The sequence below is a fragment of the Podarcis muralis genome, chromosome 7, assembly GCF_964188315.1.
Source record: "Podarcis muralis chromosome 7, rPodMur119.hap1.1, whole genome shotgun sequence".
Classification (NCBI taxonomy): Eukaryota; Metazoa; Chordata; class Lepidosauria; order Squamata; family Lacertidae; genus Podarcis; species Podarcis muralis.
This window is the reverse complement of record NC_135661.1, coordinates 41,149,544-41,170,705: the sequence shown is the minus strand read 5'-3', so window position 1 is coordinate 41,170,705 and position 21,162 is coordinate 41,149,544. Positions and strand designations below refer to the sequence as shown.

At 46.4% G+C, this 21,162-nt stretch overlaps 1 protein-coding gene across 3 annotated transcripts in view; it reads left to right on the top strand.

The window, feature by feature from the left end:
* The window catches only part of GSE1 (Gse1 coiled-coil protein), a 374,856-nt gene that overhangs the window by 93,577 nt on the left and 260,117 nt on the right, over positions 1–21,162 (top strand). For all 3 annotated transcript variants that reach the window (XM_028740044.2, XM_028740043.2, XM_028740049.2), the window contains exon 2: positions 19,587–19,746. In XM_028740044.2, the coding sequence (XP_028595877.2) occupies positions 19,587–19,746 (160 nt within the window). The remainder of the gene's footprint in view (positions 1–19,586; positions 19,747–21,162) is intronic.

Here is a 21,162-nt window from a genome sequence, read left to right as displayed (position 1 = left end):
GCCAGGAATCAGGCCTACAATGGTTGAAGTGATATGCAATAAAAGCCGAAAGTGCTTTTGAGCATGTTCAGAGTGACTTAGGAGGACCCACAACATCTGAAACCAGTAGTAGTAGTAGTAGTAGTAGTAGTAGCAGTAATAATAATAATAATAATAATAATAATAATAATAATAATATAATTTTAAATTTATATACTGCCTCTCTAACTGGCTTTTCCCAGCAACTCTGGGTGGCTTACAACATATATAAAAACACAATAAAACACTGAACATTAAAAAACAAAATATCCTATACAAGCAACAAGCCAATAAAGAAATAAAAATCAACAACAACAAAAATAATAAGAAGAACAAACAGTTTACAGTTATACCCAAATTAAAATAACCAGCAACCCCAACTAAACATTTAACCAACACCAACCTGACAAAAACAAAACAGAAGAACCAAAATTAGAACCGTTTAAAACATTTTAGCTAGTTGCCCCAACCCAAGAGTTGTTCCAGCAATGTCCCAGTGGCCTCCCAGAAGCCTCTTTTAGCTGTTCAAGGTGAGTCTGGGCCCTGTCCCCTAGGCCGGGTGGAAATGGGCCTTGCAGCAGGGAGCAAGGCTTTCTTCCATCATTCACAGCAGCAGCAATGTCCCTCTGGCCTCCCAGGAGCAGCAGCAAAGGCTTCTAGTTTGGCAGGGGTGACCCAAAATTCAACCCTGGATCTCTTTTACCTTTCAGTTTAGTAGATTTTTATAAATACAGTCACAAAACAGATAGAAGGTAAAGCCGCAGACAAATGGAAAACAATTCAGCCAGAATTAAATCCAAAAGCCTGTTAGAAAAAAGATGTCTTTGCCACCCACCAAAGGAGATAAGAGAGATGGATCCAAATAGGTCTCCTGAGGGAGGCCATTCTGAAATGAAGGCCCCCCCCCCCCAACCAAGAAGGCCCTGTCTCTTGTGTGTGCACCCTCATACCAGTGTCTGCAGAAGGACGCACACCAGGGCCTCTCGTATTGATCTGAGCACATGGTTTGTAGGTTTTATTTTGCGGAGAGAATTGGTGTGCTCAAAGAAGCTTCACCAGGGACCTGCACAAGGGGAGAGCGTGCCACTGCCACTCAGAAACCAGCAGCGCAGGCAGATGCAGCCAGTGGATGCCCGATTGTCTGTGTTGTAAATTGGGAGGCAGCAGCTCCCAGGAGCTCAGAGGCAGCTCAAAGCGTCTGGGCTAACAAGCGCGTTGAGTGCTGTGCCTCCCACAGCCACTGCTGCAATTACAGCAGGGAGGATGGCAAGTCGTGTGCACCAATAAAGCCAGCCACAGCATGAGCAGAACGGCTTGGCGGCTTTACCAACAAAAAGATGAGCTGGGGGCTGAGGAGGAGCAGGCTCGCTCCTCTTTGCCGGCCGACCTGTATGCCAAGAAGCTTTTGAAAATGTTTGCACAGGTGTCAGCTTCTTAGGCAGGGTGGGGGGACAAAAGGATGGGAAATTATCTCCTTTAATTCAGAGGAGGAACACAGACTCAGAAAAGGGACTCATGCTGTTAGGAACTGGGCTCCCTCTTTTAAGAACAGAAGCAAGAGAGTTGACACCTGGCGAGTTTTATCTCTGTTGCCCGGCTGTTCTTTCTCTCCCCCCCCCCCCCCATGAGCAGGTACTAAATTTGCATGTGTTCTTAAAATGCATTTGTGTGTGCAGATGAGCAACTGCTGGTTGGTTGGTTTCCCCCCTCCTATCCTGTGGGGAAAGTGGCAAAACCGTATGACCAATTTATTGTACACACTTGGCACTGAGGTAATGCAAATTCCAATACACAAATTCCCATATGAAGTATATTATGCAGATTTCATATACTGGGGCTGTGCCTCTGCTTGCTCCAGTTGCCTACCTCTCCCCTCTCACTCCCCCACCCCCTTACTTCCCTCTCCCTACTTACTTCCCCCATGGTAACTCCTTAGATCTTCCCCACTCAGCCTCATGCCACCAGTGTAGATCCTCATGCCACTGCTTCTGGACACCTTCCTCTTCTTCCTACTCCTCTTTCCACCACCCAGACTGACTCTGTATGCTAATCAGCAGCAGCATCCCTGAATTCCCAGGTTGGCTGGTGCTTCTGGGTGCCTTCCTCTCCACTGTGCTGCTCCTCCCAATGCCTGGGCCAACTCCTCATGTTATTCAGTGGTGGCAGCCGCATATCACCAGGCTGGTGAGGGAGGAGGGAGGCTAGTCTGTTCTGGTTGTCCATCTACGCACTCTCATCATGCTGTAGTTCACAGTGACATATGTCAGCAGTCAGGTGAACTACTGCGTGAAGATGAACAATATCTATATTTCATGATTTATTCTGAGAATAAGTAATTTGGAAATAATCTGTATTGTTAACCAGGGGGTTGAGGCTGGAGCAATGATGGGAAATGGCAGGAAGGAAAGCTAGGAATGATCCTTTTCTTGAAGCTCTGTAGCCCTGGCTTTAAGCCCCACAACAAATGTCTCTCAGCATTTCTGCTGCTTGACAGATAATATTCTGTGGGCTTTTTAAAATTTAAATAAAAATCAATTACAGTGCTTCAATTGTTGCTTGTGGGGGGGCGTGTCACGATGGGATTACCATATTTTTTGCTCTATAAGACTCACTTTTTCCCTCCTAAAAAGTAAGGGGAAATGTGTGTGCGTCTTATGGAGCGAATGCAGGCTGCACAGCTATCCCAGAAGCCAGAACAGCAAGAGGGATTGCTGCTTTCACTGTGCAGCGATCCCTCTTGCTGTTCTGGCTTCTGAGATTCAGAATATTTTTTTTCTTGTTTTCTTCCTCCAAAAACTAGGTGCGTCTTGTGGTCTGGTGTGTCTTATAGAGTGAAAAATACGGTTCTTTTTTTGTCCTGCATAGGCTTTTGGTGCTTCTTCCCATGTTTTTTGGGAGTGGGGAGGTACAGGAACATAACCAAGGCACATAGACATAGAAAGTGGCCTTGGACTGAGTCTGTATTGTCTAAACTGAGTAGCAGCAGCTTTCCTGAATTTCAGACAGGGGTTTGTCTCCCAGCCCTTCCGGAAGATGTTGGGAATTCAACTCCCCCTCCTAGATCTGGCCTGTGACCCCCAAGGATTTTTGCCTTCCACTTCTGCAGTGTGTAGCTTGGCTCACTTGCAGCTCATGCACAGCTCGCCAGTTTGTGGCACCTTTGTGGTTGGAGTTGAATAGGGTTGCAACTGCCATTCAGACCACAAGAGGGCTCCAAACCACAGCAGCTTGGGACCCTGCCAGGTTTGTAGGCTCTCTGGGAGAGCTGAGAACTGTCACCACATTCCCTTCCTGTTACACTTTACGTGGTCTCTTTCTTCACCCTATTTTCCTCTCTCAGATCAGAAGATGCCACTTTCCCCCTGTGCATATCACTTGCTCATCACACATTATCCGTGCAGCAGAATGAGTTGGGCGGCAGAGTCCTGGGATTGTATAAAGGACTGTTCCAATTCAGATGGAGGTATCATATTTTTTAATACTTCCCCATGTAATCAAACCAAACAAACCTCCTTACAAATAGAAATCTAGAACATGGGGATCAGGCTGAGTTAGAATCTTTCTCCTTGATATGCTAATTGTTTACCTACAGGAAAAGTTTTTTTTTTAAGTGGCAAATAATTATAAAGTGATACCTCTCCGGACGCGGGTGGCGCTGTGGGTAAAACCTCAGTGCCTAGGACTTGCCGATCGCATGGTCAGCGGTTTGAATCCCCGTGGCGGGGTGCGCTCCCGTTGCTTGGTCCCAGCGCCTGCCAACCTAGCAGTTCGAAAGCACCCCCGGGTGCAAGTAGATAAATAGGGACCGCTTACTAGTGGGAAGGTAAACTGCGTTTCCGTGTGCTGCGCTGGCTCGCCAGAGCAGCTTCATCACGCTGGCCACGTGACCCGGAAGTGTCTGCGGACAGCGCTGGCTCCCGGCCTATAGAGTGAGATGAGCACACAACCCTAGAGTCTGTCAAGACTGGCCCGTATGGGCAGGGGTACCTTTACCTTTACCCTCTCCACACATATCTGCAGTCTGAGGTTGTATTGTCCTTACTACCACCTCATTTTGCAGCATGTATCCCAGGCCATGATCCAAATATGAATCAGACCATTGGGCCATCAGAGCTGTTGTGTATATGATTGGCAGATCCTTCCTAAGCACTACTGTTTCTTAGCATTCTTTTCTCACTAGAAAGCTAGCCTGGCTATTCCAGGAATTTGAATTTTAACACTTGCTGAATATAGGGATTAGAAGGGTCTTGGCATACAGCCAACTCCCCCCGAAACTCATAACAGTATATTTTGTAAAGTTGTTTGCCTGTTTGCTATGCATTTGGGCACCTCTTAAAATATCATAACCAAATTTTGCATGGTGGTTTCTGAGATCAATGAGGTTGTTTTTGTCTGTGTTTGGAGACAGATGACATTTTGTATCAACATGATGGACCGGACCTTTCAAAATCCACACTGATTTTAACCACTGATTTCAAAGTTGCACTGATTTTTTTGGCTTCTTAGATTTCTCAGGCAACCGTGGGCATGAGGCTGCTGGTACGTCTAGGGGTCAATCTTGTGTTGCACCCTGTTTTCAGAAGTGGCTAGCCAGATACCTCAGGGAAGCTCTGATGCCAAGGCATGGAGGAAACATAGGAACATAGAAAGCTGCCCTACAGCAAGTCAGAACATTGGTCTACCTCTTTCACTGACTGGAAAAGGCCTTCCAGGGACATTTTTCATGAAATGTATGCACTCTACCAGTGAGCTACAGCTCTCTTCCATGTGAGGTGAGCTATCAGGCAAAAGATGCCATGTAGCTATCATGAACTAGTTGCCATTGATATAAGCTATCCTCATCCCTCAGTCTGTCTAGTCCAGGGGTCTGCAACCCGCGGCTCCGGAGCCGCATGTGGCTCTTTTACACCTTTGCCGCGGCTCCGGGGCGGATTCTAGCAAGGGGAGGAGGTGCATTGTGCGCCCCGACACTCCCCACTGTGGTGGGCGCTGTACTGGCTGTGACGTCGCATGGGGGCGGTGCGTGCATTAGTCATGCACCGTCCCGACGTCACCTTCCCGCCCGCTGTCAGATCGCGGCTCCGGAGATATATTTGTTTTAAATGTCACAATGGTTTTGCAGCTCCCATGTTTTTTTTCCTTCGGAAATGGGTCCAATTGGCTCTTTTTGTCTTAAAGGTTGCAGACCCCTGGTCTAGTCCCCTAAAATAGAGGCCCTGTGCACTCCACTTACTGTGGTAGTGAGCTCCACAATAAATTAATTTGGCTTTAAAAAGCCCTCTGTGATGCCACAGACCATGAATACATGTTGCCAACCAGCAAATGGGTATTCAGGGGTACACCGCCTCTGGACAGAGAGGCCTTACTTAGTTAACAGCTGCTGATATTCCAGAGCTCTTCCGCCCCAATTAAATTCTTCTTCTTATTATTATTTTAGAAGAGCCAGGACCTTTCAGCTCTCTAGTTCTCCTCTCTGCAACCTGGAAGCAGCATCCTGCTTCCCACAGGATCCACCATGTGCTTTTGGGAAGTGAAGATGTGTGGGCATTTGCCCTCTTCTGCTCTTGTCCCCAGTAGTTGGGATCCAGAAGCAGGGGATCTCTGATCCTGGAGGTTGCCTATAGGCAGCAGGACCAATAGCAATTGATAGCCTCAATTTCCATGAATTTGTCTAATCTTTTAAAGCCTTTAAAGCCTTCAGCCATCCTCATATCTGGAGGCAGCAAATGCCACCAATTAATTATGCTTTAAGTCTGTCTCGAGCTGTGTAATTTAATTGAAGAACCCCCTCCATAAACCCCAAAAGCAGCCACCCGTGTTGCGCTCCTGATGTTCACTGATGAAACTGCATTGGGGGTGGGCTGGAATGGAGAGGGTAGCAGTCAGCCTATAGGATCTGAACCACATGCCCTTCCCAATGATGGTGTTTGGGGCTGAAATGCATCAGCAGATGTTGAGCTTAGCAATGAATCCCTGCTTGGAGGAGCATGGTTTATTTACCATTGGATGCAATCACACAGAGACTCAGTTCAGGAAAACACAAAAGCTAAGTTTATTAAAGGAAATGCATGCTTGATAGAAAAGCTTCTTGTGGAGATGAAAGGAATTATGTCTGCCCTTTGTTCTCAGCAGGAGAGAGACACAAATATGTTTCTTTACCCAAGGTAAGGGTAAAGAACTGGGAGGATGCAGGAAGTGAGGTCAGCAGCCCTGAGAGCATTGGTCTTGCATCTGAGAAAAGGTGACCATGGGTTAGGTCAGAAAGACAGTCTAGGAACGACAGAGGTTCTCCTTTCTCCCTATGTGACTACACAATCCTTCATGGCATTGCCTACACGGTAGAAAGATTTCAAATGTTCCCTCCCATCATGCCAAGTGTCAAGAACAGGAATTGCCTGTGCTTTGATGTGGTGTTGTTGGGCTTCTGGGTGGGCACCTTCTCACTTGCTCACATTGTATAGCCTCCCCTGGTTGCAACCTTTGACTGTGATGACAACTTACTTGTTTCTCTTCATCTCCTTTGGGCTGCTGTGCCCAAAATCCATTCTGATTTTTACACTGTCTTCCTTAATCTGCACACACACACACACACACACACACACACACACACACACACAATGTTGTAATTTATGTCCATCCAAGCTATGTCTCTAGTGTTTAAAAGCGCAAGCTTCTGCCTCCCTCCCTCCCTCTGACTCTCTCTGCAAATAATTAAATAACATGTAATATCTTTAGTCACCCTGGAGTGAAGCTGACATTTTCCCCTGTAGGACCCCCTGGCAGGGACAGGGAGATGTTAATAGGTCAGCCAACTCTCAAGTAACACACTGCCAGTGTCAGGACTCTCTCGCTGTAGCAGCCAGGCTGGCTGACAGCTCAATCTTTCCATGTTAATAGCAGCATCAGATTCATCCGCTGAAGAATCTTTTGTCTCTCTCTCTTTTTTTAACTCATGGGCCAGGGAGGGAATAAATCTGCCATCTGCTGACCTGAGCTTTGTCTGTGCTTTCCCAAGGAAGTGACGTTGCTGGGTCCTCAGTGTCCAGTCGCCTTCTGGAGTTCTCTAACACTGGCAAGACCTCATGTGCTCCTGAAGCTGCTTTTAGTATGAAAGGGGAGGGGAAACCATTCCACAAAACTCTCAGGGATCTCTTTCTGCACCCTAATTATAGCTGCCCCCTGAGTATGTTCATGGCACGAGTGCAGGGTTTTTTATTGGCTCCCCCTGCCCCGAAGCATTGGTCCAACTTTGGTACTGTCTTGTGTACTGGTAGAAGAACAAGACACCCCTGCTTCCACCCCCACTCCCCGCTCTGTCAAGGCGCACACACAGGCACACACACCCTGCAAAAGTGCCAAGGGGTACCAGATAACAAGTTAGCGCCCAAATCACTCGGCTGCACTCTAATTGGTTGTGAGACTTTGAGGACATGGTCAGGCCGAGGAGGCACTCTCCTTCCAGGAAGGGGATGGAGAGATGCTTTATCTGGCTGGACAGATCCCTCTTAATTGAGCAGATACTTCACATTTGCAAACAGATGGCTCCTTTGCATCAATTATTTCTTATCTGTGTAACAGGGATGATTTTCTGACAGATAGCAAAGGGGAGGGGGGAGAATGAGGAGAGTGAAAACGCAAAACACAACAGCCTTCCTTCATTCCTCCTCCCTCAGCACAGTATTGCCTTTGTGTCCTCTAATGTCTAAAAGTGGAGTCTGTACACCATTGTAGAGGGGCAGGGGTAGATTTCTCCAGTGGGTTCCTGTAAGTTTTTTAAGCAACTCTCTTTGGTAGAGGGGGGTCTTTTGCAGTCTTCAGTCAATGATACTAGGATCCAGCATCATTCCTGGAATGAGTTTTGAAGGCTCTTCACTTAGGGACAAAGGGTGTGTTGTACAGTTCAATATTTAGCTACAATGGGCAGTGTACTCTTTCAGAAGCAGATCATACTCTGGGTTCTATCCAACTAACGTCTACTCAGAGTAGACTCATTGGATTGTATCCAAGGTTTTTCACACTCAGCGTAGACCCATTGAAGTAGATGGACATGGCTAATTTAGTTTCATCAATTTAAGTGTGTGCTTTGAGTAGAACTTACATTGGCTAAAACCCTCTGTTCCTTCTTCCTTTTCTCATGAGATGTTTTCCATATTGCTAACCATATTTGTTGTACTGTAAAAGGTAAGTGTTTGCTATCTTCCAAACTTGTTCCAATTTGAATGTACTTTTCTTAAAATGTGGGCCAAATGAGGTCTGACGTGCCCCACTGGGGGCTATCAAAGAAAGTTCAGTTGTATGCAAATATATGGTGAGGCTTTATAAATGCTTATTGCAGGAATCGTCATACTCAAAGCATCTTTGGCAATATCTGTCCAACTTTATTGGAAAACTTTGGGGCAGCATCACTGTGTATTAAACACAGGATACTCACTCTGCCCTAACCTCAGTGTTGATGTTTTATCTACTTCACAGTGTATGGGTTGCATCACTTCTGCCCTATATGCCACCTGGCACATTGTTGATGCTAAAAAAGTATTAAACTAGGAAATCAGCTGAAATTATATTTGTCAACATTAGCTCAAATGAAGGGGAGGGACAATATCTCAGTAGCTCGTGTGCAGAAGGACTTGGGGTCAAACCCTTGCACCTCCACTTAGCATAGGAACATAGGAAGCTGCTTTATACTGAAACAGATCACTGGTCCATCTAGCTCAGTGTTGCCTACACTGACTGGCAGTGGCTTTCCAGGGTTCCAGTCTTTCCCAAACCTACCCAGTGATGCCCAGGATTGAACTTGAGACCTTCTGCATGCAAAACAAGTGCTCTACTGCTGTGCTATAGTCCATAGCTGTCAACATTTCCTTTTTTAAGGGTAATTCCCTTATTCCGAATAGGATTCCTCGCAAGAAAAGGGAAAAGTTGACAGCTATGCAATAGTCCCTCCCCAAAGAATAGATCAGGGAGAGGTGATGAGAAAGAGCCTTCTGTGCCTGAGATTCTGAAGAGCTCATAGTTAGGTAGATCATATTAAAATAGACCAGAGGTAGCCAGCGAGGTACTCTCCAGAGATTGTTGGACTCTAGCTTACATCAGCCCCAGCACCACAACCAGAATATCTGACGCCAAGCAGGTGACCTTCCGCAGGTGACAGCCAGGCAAGAACCAGCAATAGCGACTGGCAGTCAGAGGAACTGCTTTCTTTCCTTTTGCTCATGCCTGCCTTCCTCTTGCATTACTTTTCATCAAACACTGCCTTCCCCAGGGTATCCGCTGGCCTACCCTGTTGTATGCAGCCAGAAAACATGATGTCTTCAGATCACAAGCAATTACTGAGTCGGCACTGCATCAAATGCAGCTTAAGCAGGGAGCACTCCTGGGCCACACACCCTTATTTGTACGACTTGATGGCAGAGGAACTGAATGCATTCAAGAGCATTTTTCTGTTTTTCTCAGAAGCCCAGGGAAAATACTAGGAGGGAAATCCTGAGCCTGGGGCTTGCTGGAACAAGTCTGATTAGCTGAGGTGCAAAAATCCACCCTGTGTTTTCCAGCATTCTGGCTTGAGGCAGGAGCAGCAGTGCCCTTGCTCTCTCCACATCTTAGTAAACAGATTGGCAGCCTTCCCAGATAAGGGCACTAGTTAAAAGCCGGTGTGGATTCTTGCCTTGAAGTGAGGCTGAAGCTATGATGGCTGTGCTTTGCCCAGTCTTTTCTAGCAAGGCAGCTGCTGCAGGGACACAGGAAGCTGCAGGGCAGGGGACATGGCAACTCTGCATCCTTCCCCCCAACCCCATGAACAAACAAAGCAGTGAATGCAAAAAGCTAGAAGTTTAAAATGTGTTCTATTTATTGGGGTGGTTAAATGAACCCCCTGATTTAGCAGTTAAGAACTGTGGTCGTTGCTTCACACTGGCCTCTATTGATACAAGTCCTGTGTCTTCAGTTCAGAACAATTACACTGCCCTGTTTGGCTCTGTTGCTATTACTGCTTTCCTAGGGCACTTTTCTGCTGGGGCTCTTCTTCTTTGCTGTGTCCAAAATGCCTAAGGGCTGCCCACTAGGCCTGTGGGAGACATGGGAGACTTCATGTTTAATTAATCCATGATCAGAGCCTAATATACGTTTAATTGCTTGCTGATTACATATCACTGAGTGCTGCATCCATTAGCAGGCCAGCAGTGCTAATAACTAATCATCATTCCCAGTACTTCAGTCCCTCTCCATCCAGAGTGTCCCAAGCTCCTCCTCCTTAATTAACCCCCTCCCCTATGGCAGCTCCCCACTGAGTGTTCATTTAGCATAGGAGAGCCATGCTGCTGTTGGTTAGGGGGGTGGGGGTGTTCTAGCAATAGCATAAATTGTTGCTATGAGAAGAAGGAAAGGAGAATGAGGCAAGCTGGGGGCCAGTTGGTTGGCTGTGTCCCATCGCTGAGGGACAATTTGTAATCGTGTAAAAAGGGCTCTGCTTCATGGAGAACACCCATCTAGCCCAGAATCCTTGTTTCCCAAAGTGGCCAGTCACATGCCTTTGGGAAACCCGTAAGCAGGGCTACTCCTGCTGTTGCTCCCCCTCCCCCAGCTAGCATTCAATGGAATTCTGCCTCCAACTATAGAGCAGAGCCACAGAGGTTAAAGCAATAACCAAAAGACACCCAATAAACCAGTCCCCTCTCCCTGTTAGACCCTAGCCATTCTGACAGACCTCACTGATGTATCTGACCCCCACTGTTAAAAACTATTTAATCCAGTTGTCATCACCAGATGTTGTGGCAGGGAGCTCCAGGGTTGCTTGCAGACATCCTCTTGAGGGGGTAGAGCTTTTCAGCCTACACAAGTCTGCACTTAGCAAAGAGTTTCTCTTCCCTAGCCTTTAGCAGCACCAAGCTACTCACATAAGTGTTTATAAAAATGTATCATATTAGGTATAATTGCCTTTAGGTCAAGGACTCCTGGATGGTTAAGTTCAGTTAAAGATGACTATGGGGTTGCGGCGCTCATCTTGCTTTCAGGCCAAGGGAGTTGGTGTTTGTCCACAGAAAGCTTTCCGGGTCATGTGGCCAGCATGACTAAACTGCTTCTGGCACAACAGAACACCGTGACAGAAACCAGAGCGCACGGAAACACCGTTTACCTTCCTGTCGCAGCGGTACCTATTTATCTACTTGCACTAGCATGCTTTCAAACTGCTAGGTTGGCAGAAGCTGAGACAGAGCAACGGCAGCTCACTCTGTCACGGGGATTCGAACCACTGACCTTCTGATCAGCAAGCCCAAGAGGCTCAGTGGTTTAGACCACAGCGCCACCCACGTCCTAATTGCCTTTATGATGAGTGGGCTGTGTGAGAGGGACGGCTTGTATTTGTAGAGGACTAGGTAGGCAGGTAGGGACGCGGGTGGCAGTGTGGGTAAAAGCCTCAGCGCCTAGGGCTTGCCGATCGAAAGGTCGGTGGTTCAAATCCCCGCAGTGGGGTGCGCTCCCGTTGTTCGGTCCCAGCGCCTGCCAACCTTCGAAAGCACTCCCGGGTGCAAGTAGATAAATAGGGACCGCTTACTAGCGGGAAGGTAAACGGCGTTTCCGTGTGCGGCTCTGGCTCGCCAGAGCAGCGATGTCACGCTGGCCACGTGACCCGGAAGTGTCTCCAGACAGCGCTGGCCCCCGGCCTCTTGAGTGAGATGGGCGCACAACCCTAGAGTCTGTCAAGACTGGCCCATACGGGCAGGGGTACCTTTACCTTTAGGTAGGCAGGTGCTCTGGTCCATGGGGTCACGAAGAGTTGGACACGACTAAACGTCTAAACAGCAACAACAAGAAGGTAGTACATATCTCTGTGCCCACAGATATTTGCACATGTCTGTCTGTGGAGGGCAGATTTTGCTTTTTCTGCAATAGTATCCTCCCAGGGCAGTATTTCAGTTTCTCCATAAGATGAATGGGAACCACATGGAGAAAGTGAATCTTTCTATGTTTCAGGGACACCATTAGGGGGCTGACTATATCCTTGTTTCCTGTTCCTGGTGACCTTAGCCATTGAGAATGAAGCGTGCAGCTTCATTGGCATAACCCCAATCTTCACGTGCATAACCACATCCCTTCAACTAGTTGTTGTATCCAGTTCACAGATTCATACAAAGCAAAATAGCTGTACCACTGCTGGGGATGTGGGGGGGTGTGTGTCACATTTTTAAAGCTCTGCTGTGTTTATCTCCCCTTGCAAATAGACCAACATAGCTAGGAAAGGACATAGTTGGAAGAGAGCCAGTGTGGTGTAGTGGTTCGGAGTGGTGGACTCGTAATCTGGTGAACCGGGTTCGTGTCCCCGCTCCTCCACATGCAGCTGCTGGGTGACCTTGGGTTAGTCACACTCCTCTGAAGTCTCGCAGCCCCACTCACCTCACAGAGTGTTTGTTGTGGGGGAGGAAGGGAAAGGAGATTTTGAGCCGCTTTGAGACTCCTTAGGGTAGTGATAAAGCGGGATATCAAATCCAAACTCTTCTTCTTCATCATCTACCTCTCAGATGTGCAGCTTTTCCCATATGAATGTTTTGGTCTTTTTCTCTTAACCATTCAAAGACAGCATTCCTCACCTGTAGTTAGAAGTAAAACCGTCCATCCTAACACTTTGGGACTCATCCGCTCATATGATGGTTAGGAGAGATGATAGAATGTAAGTATGTGTACGCATACATAAAAAGGTAAAGGTACCCCTGCCCATACGGGCCAGTCTTGCCAGACTCTAGGGTTGTGCGCTCATCTCACTCTATAGGCCGGGAGCCAGCGCTGTCCGGAGACACTTCCGGGTCACGTGGCCAGCGTGACAAGCTGCATCTGGCGAGCCAGCGCAGCACACAGAACACCGTTTACCTTCCCGCTATAAAGCGGTACCTATTTATCTACTTGCACCTGGGGGTGCTTTTGAACTGCTAGGTTGGCAGGCGCTGGGACCGAGCGACAGGAGCGTACCCCACCGCGGGGATTCGAACTGCCGACCTGACGATCGGCAAGTCCTAGGCGCTGAGGCTTTAACCCACAGCGCCACCCGCACCCACATATGTATGTACGCATACATACATATATATTATTATATATTTGTTTTTATTTATTGTACCATCTTTCAGGTGTGTGTGTGTGTGTGTGAAATATGTAAAGGGAAATAGACAGTTTCTATGAGGCATTCAGAAACCTCTTTATGTTTTCTTAGTTCCTCTCTTATCCTAAGAAATGACTTGCCACACAGAGATGTAGGAAGTTTTTGTGTCTAAGCTGGGATTTGAGGTGCATTTCTCCAACATCTGCACCTAAGATTGCCAGGCCCTCACATGTTTCAAAGCAGGTCATATTCCCCTTACATTAACCCTTTGGGACATGTTGTACTGAAAAGTGTGCAGTGTGAGTGTGCCCACCTTTTAAAATAGCTTGACTTGGTAGCAACAAGCATGCCACCCACTTTGAACCAGATAACTCATAGCCTGGATCTGTATTAACTCCCTAATTACATATTTACACACCTGGTGTATGTTACGTCGCAAGCATGCATCCACTCCCCTCATGACTTGTGTAATCTTTCCATTGGGATACCACACTTGTTTTTCTGCAAAGCTAGAAGGTCCTCCACTACAGGTTAGCATTCAGTAAGGGGAAGGGGGCTGTTATGTCTTTTGAATGTTCAGTTTCCCTTCACTTCTAGCTAAACACTGGCCAGCCTACAATTGACTCATTTCCTTAACAGTTGAAATCTCTCCAAATACTTACCTTAAATAACCTTCCCACACCTCTCTAGCAAGCAAAAACATATATCACTATTTTAAAGGAGCCAAGAAGCCAAAATGGAAGTATGTTAGTTCATCCAGGGTAGGGCAGAGTAAATTCTACACCAATAATAGTTTAATTCTATGACCTATATATAGAAGGTGTGCTAATCTGCATAGGTATGCTTATTTTGCCTAAATCGTTGTTTCTACTCATTAAGGAGATGAGCAAAGAGTTGGATAGGTGGTAGCCCATGTTAGAGCAGACACAATGAAATTAAGGTACATGGCTAATTTAGGCCTTATAATTTCAGTGGGCCTACTCTGTGAATAACGTAATAGAATACAGCCTTCCTTATGGCTTCTGAGGCTTTACTAGACACTGCCCCCACACTTTCAAATGTATCTTCACTTTCCTGTCCTCAGGGTGAGACATATGGTGTGTGTTTTACCTTTTTAAAATAAAAGTTGATGAAATTCTGATGAAGTTGAATGCTTATATTTAGGGGTGTGGGCAGCTGAGGGACTGATTAGTGGTGGCTTTGTGTAGGTTCCAGACAGAGTTGGGATCATGTTTAACTAACATTTGCTCTATATGTGAAAACATTCCAGAAAGGAAAGTGGTCAAGATCTCAGTCCCAAACTGGAGTATTTTAACACAGGGGTGGGGAACCTTTGGCTCTCCAGATGACATATGAATGCCATCAGGTGATTGATAGGTGGGCAGCCCCCACCCAGCTGTCAAGCCTGGCCTGCAGAGGTGGGGCAGATCCAGTTTCCTACACTTGATCTAGCTGATCATTGTTGGAGGCAAAGCATTGGGCAAGGTGGAACTGTTGGTTTGGTCCATCAAGTGCAGCTTCTTGCACCACAACAGGTCACCTGGAGCTCTTGCCATTCCTGAAGCTTTCCTTGCATCATTCCTTGCATCATTCATTTCCCACAGGCATCTGGATGGCCACAGTGAGAACAGGATGTTCAGCTAGATGGGCCATTGGCCAGATCTAGCAGGCTCTTACATTCTTACAAAACTGTGACAAAGAGCATGGTCTGAAGGCATACAACCCACTAACCTTGCTGAAACTAAGCTGGTCCAGGTCTGGTTGGTGCCTGGATTGGAGGTTGCTTAGGAATCCTATGTATGCCTCCTTTAGCCCCATCAGCAAACAAAGGTAGGATATCAGTGACTAAACACTGCCACTTGCTTTCCAATTAAACTTGGGGCTGTGGCATTTTTCTTCCTCTTTTAAGGATAAGCAGTCTCTAGGAATGATTTGTACAAGAGACAAGCAGACTAGATCTTCTTTAACAAGCCCTGGGGAACTAAAGCATCACCTGGGTCCTTCTTGAGCTCTCCTCCTCAGTTCCAGGATGAGGGTGACCTGTGTCCCAAGCTGCTGGTCATGCCCAGGCAGCTGTGTGGAACACTGCCAGTTGGGAGTCAGTAAGTGCTGCCACTCAAAAGGCTTGTGGGATTTGCTGAGCGCCAGTGGTTGGTGTGGGGCATTACCATATGGTCCCCATAAATTAAACCGTTCCAGGAAACAAATGGTAGATTTATACGCCTTTGCTCGTATGTGTGCCTCATTGAACCTAAGAGGTTTGCGACGGAGCTTGCACGCGCCATTCATCTTATTTAGCTGCCCTGGTTTTAGAGGACTAATCCTTAAAAAAAATTGGATCAACATTTTAAAAAAAAATCCTTTCTACATGTCAACCCGAGGCCTGTACGCTCATAAATCAGCAAGGAGAGGGGAGAGGCAATAGCAGCATGGAAGAAGGGGGAGTTTACACCCTTTGGGGGACTTCAGACTGTCACGATTTTTCAGGAGGGATTCAGACACATGCTGTAACTTGAAGTTTGTACATTTTAAGTGGTTTAAAGTGCTGTTTTCCAACAAATTTATTTACATCCCACCTTTTCCCCCCCAGGGAGCTGAAGGTTGCATACCTGTTTAATCCTCACAACAACCCTATTAGGTAGGATAGGCTGAGAGGGAGTAACTGGCTTATGGTCATCCAGTGAGCTTTATGGCTGATTAGGGATTTGAACCCTAGTCTCTCCCAGGCCCTAGTCCAACACTCTATCTCATATACCTCACAGGCGCGCGCACACACACACACATACATATATACATATATACACACACAGTCATACCTCGGGTTACAGATGCTTCAGGTTGCGCGTTTTCGGGTTAAGGATGCACTGAAACCCGGAAGTACCGGAATGGGTTACTTCCGGGTAGAGATCATGTTCGCAACCTGAGCATCCACTGTGTATCACACATACACACAGCCTTTTTGCAGTTAGTCAATTGACAGGGAAATGCTTTGAAAGGTGTGGGATGAATGAATGATTAAGATGAAGATGAATTAGCACCATGCAAACAACTTTGGAAGAATGCTGATTGTCATATAACCACCCTGTAAACAAATCAGAACAAATGCTCATTAAAAACCAGACACAGTCTAACCACCGCATAAGCTTTGTGCAAGCAAATAAGAATGAATTCTAAATAAACAGGTCATCTGGAGGTGCCCTTTATTTGTGTGGCTCACATTTCAGGGGCGTATCCCCTGTCCACCCGTCTTGGGTTTCAGATCCTCTGTCCTCTACATGAAAGGCTCATTTGTACATTTGTGGGGGTGTTCTCTCTACTATGCTGTTGTGGTTGGAGCAGTTAATTTTAGAATGTGAGGTGTTGGAACTTAAGAGGGGTTTTTTGGGGGGGAGGTACACCCTCTGTGCTGGAAGTCAGAGCACTATGTACTCATAATGACAATAATGATGATGATACTAAAAATAAAAATTTACAGAAGAGCTCTGCTGGATAAAGCTAGAGGCCCATCTAGTCTAGTCTTCTTTTTCTCAAAGTGGCTAACTTGTGGAAAGCCTGAAATCAGGACTTTCGCACAGCAGTACACATCCTTTTTAAAATTAGTAATATCTAGATTCTGCACCTACAAAAAAGCATGAAAAACGTGAAAGAAACGAATTTACACTGGGCGCAAGTTGTGCTAATTAAGTACATGTGCACCATGTACAGTGGTACCTTGGGTTACATACGCTTCAGGTTACATACACTTCAGGTTACAGACTCCGCTAACCCAGAAATATTACCTCGGGTTAAGAACTTTGCTTCAGGATAAGAAAAGAAATCGTGCTCCGATGGCGCGGCGGTAGCGGGAGGCCCCATTAGCTAAAGTGGTGCTTCAGGTTAAGAACAGTTTCAGGTTGAGAATGGACCTCCAGAACGAATTAAGTACTTAACCCGAGGTAACACTGTATCTGTTTTGTGTTATTTATTTTCTGCAGTGTTTATTAAGAATTTCTGAATACTGTATGTAGTAAATTCATCTGTATAATTTAATGTGCTTCAGACAGATATGAGGCAATGGTAAGAGCAAACTTCAAAGCCTTTCTTTGCAAAAATAAAGGCTAGAAAGCTGAAAATGTTACACAGTTGATTTCTTTGCCCAGAACAGTGGTACCTCGGGGTTCTTAACCTGGGGTACTATTTCTGGGTTAGCGGAGTCTGTAACCTGAAGTGTATGTAACCTAAAGCGTATGTAACCCGAGGTACCATGGTACAGTGGTACCTCTAGTTATGAACTTAATTCATTCTGGAGGTCCATTCTTAACCTGAAACTGTTCTTAACTAGAGGTGTGCTTTCGCTAATGGGGCCTCTTGCTGCCGCTGTGCCGCCGGCACACAATTTCCGGTTTCATCCTGGGGCAAAGTTCTCAACTCAAAGTAACTGTTCCAGGTAGGCAGAGTTTGTAACCTGAAACGTTTGTAACTCGAGGTACCACTGTACCACATGATTCATGCTTGTGCAGAATTGCAGCACACACAGAGCCAATCTTATTGGGTGTGAGGGGGGGACGGAAGTAAAAGGATGTCACTATTTAAGACTCAAGCTGACTTTGAAGGAAGGTGGAACAAGGACTGGCTGGAGCAGGTTGCACCTCTTTGTTGCTCTCACTTCACTGCAACACCCGCTTTCTTCCATCTGCAAAGCCACACAGGACAGGACTGGGTTGTTTTGCTGACAAGTTGGCTGTGCCCCAAGACCATACTGGCTTCAGACAGTCTAAAGTGGAGTGAGAGTCACAGGACAGGTTGTGCACCTTCAGACATCACTAATCCAGCTTTATTAGTAAACCAACCATAATAATATCTTCAGTCAAGAACAGTGCTGTACCGAAGAATTCCACACTGAGAACCAGTTCACATTCTTTTTGCTCAGGCCACTCAGACTTTGCCTCTTCCCATTCCAAGCTCAAATGTTGCTTTTGTGTCAAGCTGCCCAATTTTACTATCCCATTACTAGCACAGATTGCAAGTTTTGCATGCAGCTGTGCTACCTTATTGTAAAGAAGGTGTTCATAGGCAAGCAGAGAAGCAAGCTCATTTTGCAACGAGCTGCTCAGGGAAGAGTCTCACTGTTTACTGCTTTGGGGTGCTTAGGCTGCTGCTGATGCAGTGCAAATGTTTGGTGCTACAGACAGTACCTCACAATTGTTAGTCTGATGGGTTTGGCAGATGCAGATACTGCCTAAGAACATGCAATGTCTTGCACATTTTTAGCTTGTTGGTTAAGATATGTGCTTTGGTTCCTACCCTTTTCCTCAGATCATTCCCTCCCAAGCATTCATCATTTAGCTGAGTCTTCCCCAACCTGGTGCCCTTCAGATGTTTTCAATTTCAACTGGCATCAGACCATTCATTAATGGTCTTAATCTCAGGGTTGTGGGTTCAAGTCCCACATTGGGTAAAAGATTCCTGCATTGCAGGCGGTTGGACTATATGACCCTTGTGGTCCCTTCCAACTCTACAACTCTACAATTCTATGATTCTATTCTGTTATCCGTTAGGGAATGCTAACTAGAACTGAAGGAAGTTGCAGTCCAAAACCTCTCAGAAGAAGACTGGCCTAGGTCCTGACAGGGAAAACCTGGTGGCTCATGGACAGCAAACTCCTGCTCATGGTAGAACTGGCTCAGAACCAGTGTGCTGTTCCTTCTCAGCTGGCACATGCAAGCACAAGCAAAAACAAAGGGCCCCTCCAGAGTGGTGTTTTTATGTGTGGGTGTATTCTGCAACATGTCGTTTATGCAATAATAGTGTGGTGGATTTATACAGGCGTTTCCACATTATCATTCCGCTTTGTAAGTTGTTCTGTAGTGTTTCCCCAATGTTGCTGAATTGTTGGTATCTGAAGGGGCACGTTAGACTATATATAGCACAGCAAAAGCGGGGGGGGGGGGGATGAAACACATTTGACTCCTGAATTGGGGAGGCCCATTTAACATCAACATGAAATGGAGCCTTTAGTGTGATCAGCCTAGTCTGTTGAATGATCTGCTAGTATAGATTCAGCAGGTGCCTTCTGTTTCAACCTTTAAACGCCTGCTGAAAATGTTTTCCTCTTTCCATAATAGTTGATAGTCTGTGATTTAATTTTTTTACATGCTTTAATTATAGATTCTTTTAATGATATACAGCAGTATATAAATACTTTCCATAAATAAAGAGAATGTATGGTGTGAAAAGTTACAGGATTTCAGCAGGACTTTGCAGGACTTACATAGCATTGAAAGTGGGATTGCCTGTGACTGCCCCAATACCATTATGAGCACAAATCATGAATGCACCATAGAAAGAATGCCTGGAAGGGCCCATATTTACCTTCTATCTTGGAAATCTTATGTGCTGCCCCCCACCAGTCCGTGTGTATATGCTAGGACTTGTTTTCAGAGCTGATTTTCTGTAATGCCTGGAAGGGTCCCTCATGTCTTTTTTTCTCCTTTTATTCCAGGCATCTGCTTTTCCTCTAGAGGCACCTGCTCTGAAACTAGTTGCCAGTGAGGCTGCCCAACGCCCATCGGGCCCCGTGGAAAGCACAGCTGTGGGGAACGGAGCTGCTCAGGATTACAGGGCTGGTTTGGATGTGGACGGTGCAGCTCAAACAGCTACAAGTAAGCACTGCATTCCTTGTTTCAGTTGGGAGTGTGCTTGTTTGTGTGTGTCCATAAATTCATTCATACATGTGGATAAGTGAGGAGTGGCACAAGGTAGAACTCAATGTCGGGTGTGTGTAGCAATGGGGTTCTGTTCAGATGATCTTCTTATCTATGAGAGTAATGAGATGTCAGCCCACAATAAGTGATGCAAACCTGGCAGCAGTGGGTCTTTGAGTAGTCTTAATACAGGCTAATCTCAAGTTTGAGAGCCAGTTAATGTGTCTGTTCTTCACTTTGGCTTTCAATAAGTGTATCTTTCTATCTATCTATCTATCTATCTATCTATCTATCTACCTACACACACACACACACACACACACACACACACACACTTTTCCAGCTGACTTTTCAGTGTGACCTGAAGCAAAGCTCCAGCTAGCATTCAAGAGCATTCACCAGCAGCCTGCTTTGACAGTGGTTCTCCTAGTGGTAAGGAACACAATAGCCATACTTCGGGTTACAGCCGCTTCAGGTTGCTTCTTTTCAGGTTATGGACCACCAAAACCTGGAAGTACCGGAACGGGTTACTTCGGGGTTTTGGCGGTCGCGCATGTGCAGAAGCGCTAAATCACACTTTGCGTATGCGCAGAAGCGCTGAATTGCAACCCGTGTGTACGCAGACGCAGGTTGCGAACGCTGCGGGTTGCGAACATGCATCCTGCACGGATCACGTTCACAACCCGAGTGTCCACTGTACCCTCTTACTAAGGTTCTCCTTAAGGGAAATTTTTGAGCTCCTGTGCAATTCCTGCCAGGGCTTTTGGAGGGGTGGGTACTGTTGCATGAAGTTCCAGTTGCTGAGACCAAACCCAGATGTCCCAGTCTGCATGTAAAATATATTTCTCTCTCTTACTTTCAAAGCAGTGACTTGCTGGTAGGTCAAAGGAGGCCACTTCTGAGCCTTTGCTATCCCAAAGCTAGGTCTGGCTGAGTGCCATCTCCAGGGAATTTAACATCCTCCCTGGTCAGGAACTGCAGCATTCCTAGAGGAGGCGTTTCTTTCACTCTCTCTTACACACAGACACATGCTTTGCACCCCACCTTCCGGGCCTGTTCTATGCTGAGAGTGTAGAGCTCCTGCTTGGATGAGGCATTGGCTTCCTCCTCCACCTGCTGTTATGAAAAATTGCAGGAGGAAGAAGCTAGCCCTCAAGGAACACAGGAAGTTGCCTTATGCTGAACCAGGCCATTGATTCTTCTAACTCAGTATTGTCTACTACACTGACTGGCAGAGGCTTTCCAGAGTTTCAGATGGGGGACATTTGCAGCCCAGCCTGGAGATGCTACTGGGGATTAAACTTGGGACCTGCATGCAAATCAAATGCTCTACCACTGAGCTATGGCCCTTCCCAAAATGGCTTGGGCAGTTCA